The sequence below is a fragment of the Brugia malayi genome, assembly GCF_000002995.4.
Source record: "Brugia malayi strain FR3 genome assembly, contig: Bm_008, whole genome shotgun sequence".
Lineage (NCBI taxonomy): Eukaryota > Metazoa > Nematoda > Chromadorea > Rhabditida > Onchocercidae > Brugia > Brugia malayi.
In genome coordinates this window covers 105073-114070 of record NW_025062285.1, presented here as the reverse complement: position 1 = coordinate 114070, position 8998 = coordinate 105073, and the positions used below count along the sequence as shown (strand labels likewise).

General features: G+C 31.7%; 1 protein-coding gene across 1 annotated transcript; it reads right to left on the bottom strand.

Annotated features, from left to right (window-relative positions):
* Positions 1–514: 514 nt before the first annotated feature.
* On the bottom strand, positions 515–8549 carry Bm13796 (DNA polymerase delta catalytic subunit, putative; the record flags this gene model as incomplete). The annotated part of the gene is made up of 23 exons (XM_001892816.2): positions 515–611; positions 929–1026; positions 1396–1568; positions 1658–1811; positions 1908–2027; positions 2137–2214; positions 2315–2521; positions 2832–2969; positions 3169–3382; positions 3750–3902; positions 4005–4210; positions 4322–4513; positions 4627–4737; positions 5253–5396; positions 5467–5571; positions 5675–5841; positions 6159–6273; positions 6653–6852; positions 7008–7164; positions 7265–7431; positions 7721–7810; positions 8049–8149; positions 8482–8549. 23 exons carry the CDS (start codon positions 8547–8549, stop codon positions 515–517), a joined length of 3255 nt encoding a protein of 1084 aa, XP_001892851.2.
* Between the last annotated feature and the right edge of the window lie 449 nt (positions 8550–8998).

Sequence of the window (8998 nt, the reverse complement as noted above, 5' to 3'; positions counted from 1 at the left end):
TTTAATGCTTTGCTTTTTTTTCTGCAATTATTTTCGTTCATTTCTTGATGAATTGATAGTCTTTTCAGATCATTGGTAGATGTGTCATTCATTGTTAATTAATTGTTTTGTAACAAATTTAAAACAAAACAAGAACGAATCCCATTCAATTCCACTTTCTTCCTATCATCTTGTTTATCAGAATATATCACATAATTCACACAAGCATATTTACTTCATCGTGAATTTTATTAATTTTTTATAATATAAGAATAATTAGATTCAATAGGATGAACAAATCAGTGGGTTTATCACTTTTTTAAGCTCCTAAAATTTTTTAGAAAAATCTTTATATCTCCCATACTTTGTAGTCAGTTACTGCTATTTGAACACAGAAACTCGTTTCACTTTCATCAGTTACGTACGCCACTGTACTTTTATGTATCACTGTTTCATATAACTGTATGGAGTTACAATGGAATTGCTTAACTCAGAAAGTTAAAAATTTTATCGACATTAAATCGATTCAAATTTATCACCAAGTTGAAAGGTAAAATCGCTGAAGAGATTTCATCTGTTCTGCAAGATCATACCGTACTTTTTCTCGCATATAAAAGATTGGACAATCTCTTCTGCAAAATCAAAACGTGTATTATTTTCAAAAGATAAAAAATCAGTTGAAATTATGAATTAACCAAGGAACCATTAACTTCCAAAAGCTTAGACAAATCTAATCACTTCTTTATAACTGAAAAGACAAATTACGGAAATATTTCCTTGGTAATGAGTCATTCAATCACCAGACACTAATATCGAAGTGAAAAGCAAGATTCATTAATGATTTGTAATCAATGACAAAATTTAGTAAGTTTATAAACGAAACCATGATTTTGTTTTATTCCAGAAATTTTGAAATCTTTTAAGGGAAAAATTTAAACAAAAAACTTACGCAGAGCAAAGCACTTCCTCGTTCATTGTCCCAGAACAATTCTGACATTCGGTCCATAATCGTGCAAAACGGTTTTCTATAGCATTCATTAGAGCTAACTGAAACAACAATCAATAAAATATGAGGAAAAGAGCTCAGAAACAAATCAGAATAACTTTGAAGTCAAAAATCAAAGAATTGATCTTTTTCTAGCAAATTCTTAAAAAAAGAAAGTTAATTTTAAAAAATATAACGAATTTCAAAAATTTCAATATTTAAACTATCATTGATTATGTATGCATTATGTATAAAGGACACATTTATCGCACAGCACCTGCTCCGGAAACTGATTTAAAGAAATGTTTAGTAAAAAAAGAAGGAACGAATCATTATGCATACATATTGCAATGATGAGAAACATGAAATAAATCATAGATTATAGACAAAAAAAAAATTATACAAAATTTTTAATGATACGAATAACTTACATGGGTAATGAAAACCTTTCCTTCATTTGGTTTGCAATGTGCGCATGTAGCATCACTAACACCGTTTGGTAAACTACTCTTGCATGAAAGGCATCGCTCAGTTTTCTGGAAAAACTGTGACAGTCCAGATTTCTTGGACTGCACCACTGTTCTAACCAGCGTATGTACACCAGCTTAAAATCAAGAACAAATGATGAAAAATTCTTTTATGTCGCTTGTCTAAACAATAAAACCATAAAATTCTCCAATTTCAAAGTATTACTTGTTAAAATTGATTCAGCTTTATCACCCAAGATAGGTTCAAAAATTCGCGCCAGTGGTTTGGCCAATTGATTTTCCAAATAATAGGCTGTATCAATAGGGATATTATTTTGTAATACATATATAGGATCCTCTGCTTTTTCATAAGCTGGGACCTAAATTATAACATTGGTTTGATTTATATTCCTCGATACGTTGATTGGAAGTAGCCATACAGAAGCCATTTAAAAAATGAAATATTTAAAACCTACTTTCTGGCCTTTGGCAACAATAACATAAGGTACGCGGTCACCCAAGCGCGGTGCTGATCCGGAATCGCGCTCTCGCATCCTCTCTGCTAAAACTACGTGCGCTTGTTTCGCAGCATAAGCCTGAAATAATAAAAAAAATTGTAAAGAAGATTTTACAGTGAAACAGATGGTACCGAATAAAAGCAAACAGTCTGCAAAGCAAAAGTAATTTCTATTAAAAAAAACTCACATTACTTGATCGAGTTAATTCTTTGGTGATTATGAGTTCTGAGATATCAATACGATTGCAAAGAAGATCTGATATTACCTGTTTGAAAAATTCCAGATATAAATTTGAAATATCAAGAAAAGCCATTTGTCAAGCTGCATGGCGCAAAAAAAATTAAAAAAAAAAAAAAAAAGAAAACCTTTTTAGCATGTTCCAGAGCACTTGTAGCATCACCTTCCAACAACATTTTTTCTAAACATGTACTCAAAACTTTTGACACCAGTGGGCAATTATCACGCCGAACTGTTTCTAATCCTTTGCAATCAATTTTGTCATGCTTTTCAGGTCTTGTAAAATATAAACCAGCATAGCGTTTCTTATTTATCAACAGAAAGGGTGAGTAAACCTGTAATATACAAATTTTATAAAAATAACAAAAATTACTAAAATTCTTTCTCTTACCATTTTATTTGTTAAAGTTTATACTTTTAATCCTTTACTAAACTATATGAACTTCGCCACCGCTAACACAACACATTAGTCGTTCTGGGTAGAAAAAAGAAATCAGAAAAAACAAAAAAAAAAAATATTTTCAAATACCTTGAAAGTTATACTGCAAAAAATTTGAAATCGCAAGTTTGAAATTTAGAAAATTTGAAACTTCATCAGTTCCACCAATCAATCATTGGCGGAGATTACAAACAGAAGTCTGATACCTTTTCAAACTCTAACTTAATTGGAGGTATGAACTTCTTGCTAACTTCTGTAGCAGCATGCAAACCAAGTTCCATCGCTGCTTTGACGTCTTTAACACCAAATTTCACCATCACTGAGTCGGTATCACCATAAATAACCTAAAATCTGTAAGGAAAAACCGAAGAAGTTTTGTACTGTTTCATTTCCCAATCCAAATATTAAATATGATTTCCTTCAATGTAGGATATGCAATTCTCAACGAATCAACATTTAGCTGGTAAGAGAAATAATGATTTAACTCATACCTGGAAACGCTACTGATCTATCAGCAACATAATTCTTGCATAAAATATTTACCTGAGCATCACATGGACATTTGCCATCCAGGTAACCCTCTTTGTATATCTGCTCAACTGCACTTTTCGTTAAATCAATCATTTGACGACCATACGCTGTTACCGATTGCGAGATCTCTAAACACGGTAACTTCCCAACCGAAGCACCCGTAAAACCATAAACTGAGTTAGCGGATATTTTCAGAGCAAGTTGTCTACCGTTTAATACCATACGTCTTAAAAAAGTTGCAAAAAACAAATTTACCCTCATAATATTTCTAGATTTCATCTTTCATTTCAAATACCATCTGGCTAAGTAGCAGGAAAGACAAGATTTTCAGTAAGATAACCTTAGCATTTGTAGATAAAAATTAACATTTTAAGCCTGTATTTTCAAGCGTAATTGCTCTAAATTTCAGCTAGTTTCCATTATTATGTATCTACTTCTCAAAGCCAAGTAGTTATTCCTTGATGACACCAATTTTAATAAAATTTTATAGAGAATCTTGTCCCCTACACTAGCTAATCATGTGAAGTGTAAGCAATCAATTAACCCACTCATTTAATAAGTGATATCAGTTTTCAAGATGAAAAAGCTTTTACCGAAATGGATCCTGCTCATTCTTCAGATCATTCTTTGCTTGTTTTCTGGCATTCAACAAATCTTCCAGAACTTGAGGTAGCAAACCACGACGAATGTTTGACTTCACGAAGCGATTATTTGATGGAGTCACTTCGACATCAGAGTCAGATAGACTAAAAATTCCAAAAGACTATTCTTCGCACTTCGTTATAAACAAATTTCCAGAGTACCATACATTTTCGTGATTTATCTTCCAATACCTTCAAACAACTTACTTATGGGATGCATTAGAACCCCGAATTAGTGTAGTATAGCACAAATTATGGGCAATCATAATGGACGGATAAAGAGATGCAAAATCAAGAGTTGCAATTGGAGTGTTGTAGAAACCCCGAATAGGATCGATTACTGTTGCACCTTCGTAGGTATCGTCAGCTTGTACGATATCAATAACTGGTAAAAAGAAATGCAGCGATTTTGCCTAAAATTTACAGTAAATCCCATTTCTCTGAATTTTTGATATAACCAAACTTTTATCTAAATATAAACAGTAATTAAAAAAAAAAGTTGCATATTTTTTGAAAATCCATACTTTTCGCAAGATCTGTGACATGACTTTGACCTGTTGACCCCTAGAAAGTAGATAATCGAGAGGAACACCAGTAACGCGTGCCATTTCAATGTAATTAATGATGGACATCAATTTTTGAAGCAACTTTAGCGGCAAATATGCGTCTTTCATACAATAAATAGCTAGTCGACGGCGTGTAAAAGCATTTCCATTCTAAAATTCCTTTGAATAACTTTGGTGTCAATAATCACATATTACTAAATACAGCTACTGTAGATAAACATCAGTTACTTCTCAACATTCCAAAATCATGTAAATTTACCCACCTGCAAGTCTGCAATCATTGAGTAATCGACATCTTCCTTCTGCTCACATAAAAAGTGGTAGCTGACACTGTTCAGTGAATAACTTCGTAACTTGTAATCTCGCAAAACAACCTGAATTCTTCTTTAATCAGGTTATGTTTATAATATATAGCACCGGTATATAACATAAATATATATTATATATATATATATATATATATATAACACAAATTGAACCTTTGACCTTCTGTTTACAATACATGTCGCTAATATAGACATACTTCCCGCTAAGCAATGCACTTTAGTGTCAGAAAGGAAACCAGTAAACTTTAAGCTTGAATTAGTATTTATAAAATAAACATTTTTGCCTCAGGTGAGTTAGAAATGGTACTTGCAATCAGCTTATAAACTCTTTTAATTTTCTCTCTTTTCCGACTTTGTAAAGTTAATTCAAAACTACAATCGTAAAAAAAAAAAAAAAAAGAAAAAAAAAGCATAAATCAAACATTCTTTGTGCTTACAAAATAAATAACTGCTGCTTATAGGGAAAGAAATAAATTATTGAGTGTCTATGTGGTACTGGCACATATGATATACCTGGTTGTAATATTGTTCATGAAATCATCGTATTAACACAATTAACTTACTTGAATGACATCAAAAACAACCCGTCCTTCAACATTTGTTATTTTATTCGTTCTATTACCCATTTGTTTACTTGATAAAGGCATTTCTCGCACTTTTGAAAGTGAATTTGGAATACGACCTAGCATTGTTGCTCGACTTTCAATCTAAAACAATAAAATTTACAATTATTTGTTGAGTGAAAATTCCTCTTAAACCAAAGACAAAACAACAAGCCTTTAGTGCTCGAGCGCGTTCTACAATATATGGAAAATCAAAATTCTGAATATTATAACCGGTAATGAGATCTGGATCAACAGTACGCACAAATTCTGCCCATTTCTGAAAATAATTAGCAAATTGATATATTCAACAAACTAAGAAGATGTGAGTGAATTAAAATCTATTGTTAAATTAGGATCAAAACTTTCAAAATTTTTCTCACATTAAGCAATTCCTCTTCTGATTTAGAAACAATAATTTCACTGCCAATGACTGGAGCAGTTTCACCAATCACAAAACAGTTCCGAATGAATGGCTCATTCTCGCCTTCAATTTTGACCATATTAGCTATTTGTATAACAGCATCCGTGTGAGCTTCCGGAAATATTCCTGAAAACAATAATAACCATACAATCAAACATATTTTACCTAAAAATTCGAAAACTTGAGATAAAGCAAACACATAGGATTTAAAAAATTGGAAAATTAGGAACCGTAAATCTACATCAATACAATGAAATGCATTAACTAATTCGTGAAGAATTTAATTGAGTAATGAAACATACTTTCTTATATCATATGAAAGAGTGAAGATGATGATTTAAATGACAAATGCAATTTCATTCATACTACATTGAATTCAGTCCCTATGAAATTAAAGAAGCAAACATGGAATTTTTTGAAATGAAGATAACAAATTTTTTAACCTTGTCGATTCGTACATTCAATATCAAATGATAAAATACGCAATGGTGCTATTGACGACCATCTTGGAGATGATTCAGGAGAATGAATGACGAGATCTGTATTGTTTATAGAGCACTGCAAAATATTTTTTTTAAATACTGCGACTCAGTCATTTGGAAACCTTATTATTTGAATAACTACCGAAATTATGGGAGCAAAGCAATCTCAAGAATGCAAGGTTAAATCAGTAATATATTACATTTTGGTCACTAAGTGTGTTTATGGAGATAACTTGTCTTCTGCAAGCGTGAAACATTCTACGTACAATGGTAAATAAATGATTTTAATTATGCAAAATATTTTGCACAACTTCATTGTACAATTGTGCACAATAATACACTCAAGTCCAAGAGATGCACTGAATAGACAACAGTTTCAACAGAATTTCGAAAGCACATTACCAGTGACTAATTTTGACGCTTTTTTAGGACAAAAAAACTGAGTGAGAATAAACCTCAAACTGACAACGACTGATCATATCTTTTCCTTCAACAATTAGATATTTTTCCGATGGCAACGTAACCCAGGCGCAGCCAACCAAATTATGATCTGTCATAAATCTAATTTCGAAATCAATATTTGTTTCAAAACATGATAATGACTCCATTTGCCCTCCTTTTATCAAGTTCACTCCATTAGTAAACACTCGTCGACCTAAAAAAAGACAGATTTCGTGCCACCGTGTCACATTTAAAAATAATTCCAGAAGATGCAAAAAAAAAAAAAAAACATCAAAAACGTCATAGTTTAAAAGTTGCTGACTGAAATCTGACTGTCGTAAAATTTGTTAGTAAAATTCCATGGCTTACAGAGATTAAGCAGCTTCGGCGAACAAACATATACTTTCAGAAACTTCTGATTTAGATCCTTTTTGTACTCATAAACATTGGCACCATGTACAATATCGAGATCAACGACTAAATTCTCAACGTTCTTCGGAATACCAATGTTTGCCGGAACTTGCGCCTGAAGTTCAAAAACGTCTAATTTTGAAGCTATAAGCACAGAAAAATAAAGCTAACATAATAGCATAGCTTTTAAATAAACATTGAAAAGCTAGTTAAACCTTAACAATATCGTTCAGGTATTTCTTCGCATACTCTATGTGCTCTTCATCAAACCGACTTTCCAATAAGACATAGAAATAAGGAAGGAATCCATGAACTTGCACGCAAATTGAATTTTGATTAGCAGTAGCTCCGAATAAACGAATGACAATATTATTTTCAATATCTGAAATGAAAATGAACCACTTGGATGTACTATGATGTCAACATGTATAGTTATTGCAGCTATCAAAATGGTGGTAGTTCTACAAGCACTTCAGGTTATAACTTTAAGGCAGAGCTGAAATTCTAACGCTAAAAATTTTATTTGAATTATAGACAATTCGGATCACTAAACAATGGAAGTTCAAATTTCGGTGTAACATTTTTACAGTTAGAAAACTTAATATTCATTACTTTCAATGAAAAAATTTTAAGCTGTAATTTCAACTTTGCCTTTAGAAAATTTCGCTTACTCATATAATAATCAACATCGACAACTTGAAAATCGATTTCCGGTCTCATATATAATTCATCAGGAATCGGTGGACGAGCCCAAATATAATCTGAATATAAGCATCCAAATGAATATTCTCATTTCATATAAGAATAAAAATCAGTCATATAGAAGTCCGAATTTGTAAGATAAGATAATCAAAATAAAGGAATATTGAAGCTGGCACTGCTGTGAAATATTTTACATATTTCCCAGAATGCTCTATTTCTACATTTTACCACCAATCATTCCTCGTCATTTTCAAAACGTAGAGTACTTTAATTAAAAATAAAAAAAGAAAAACTGACTCGTTTCAAATTGGTTAACCGTAGTTCTTACCGAACCATCATCCGACGGTGCTAGTGATGCCAGCTGTGTTACGAAAACTGATGGTTCATTCTCAGTAGGTCTGCAATTCAATTAAGTTGAAATATAAAAAAGTAACGTTGTGAAAAGTACCAGAACTACTGATAACTATTATAGATAACAAGAGAATGACATCGATAAGTTTATAAAACTCTTCCCCTGGCAATAATGTAACCAGTTTATCAGATAAAATCATAATATCGTCTTTCTAAAATCAACTCAATTCTTCTCACTTTTATCTTTGGAAAGGACGGCCAATGTAAATTGCGTGCTTCCGAGAACATTTTTAATAATTTTTCTTTTTTAGCTTACCAGAAATTTCAATGATAAACACACTTTTTATCTTTAATTCCATGAAATTCAAACATATCTAACCTGCTTCGTTTTGCTTTTGCAAATGATGGTGTTGGTCGTGCTGTACGTTTACCTACTGGCGATGTCATTCTCTAACAAACGTATCGTAAACAGATAGCAATACGTATCTAATACAAGTAGAACAACAATCAATTTTCCTGAAATTATCTCTTTCATATGACAACATCAAAAATAATTGTTGGAAATTTAATAAATTTTATAGGTTTTAATATAATATAATAAAAAAGTCAAAATATGAAATGATTTTTGGATTTTACTGCTTTAAGCTGGACAACAGTTAGGAAGCATATCTAATAGTAGTACTTTGATCTACGGCACTTTCTCAGCACGTCACAACTTCTTTGATGTATTTCACTTTCATGTATTGTTATCCCGTCTTCATGAGTTGTGATGCATTCTCCAATAGCAATATCTCTGCAAATTTTGATGTTTTCTTGAGTAGTAACAAGTAATACAAATTTTGCATACATTAACTAAATTTGCGCTTCTCATTAAATTCGCATCCAAAATTATAATA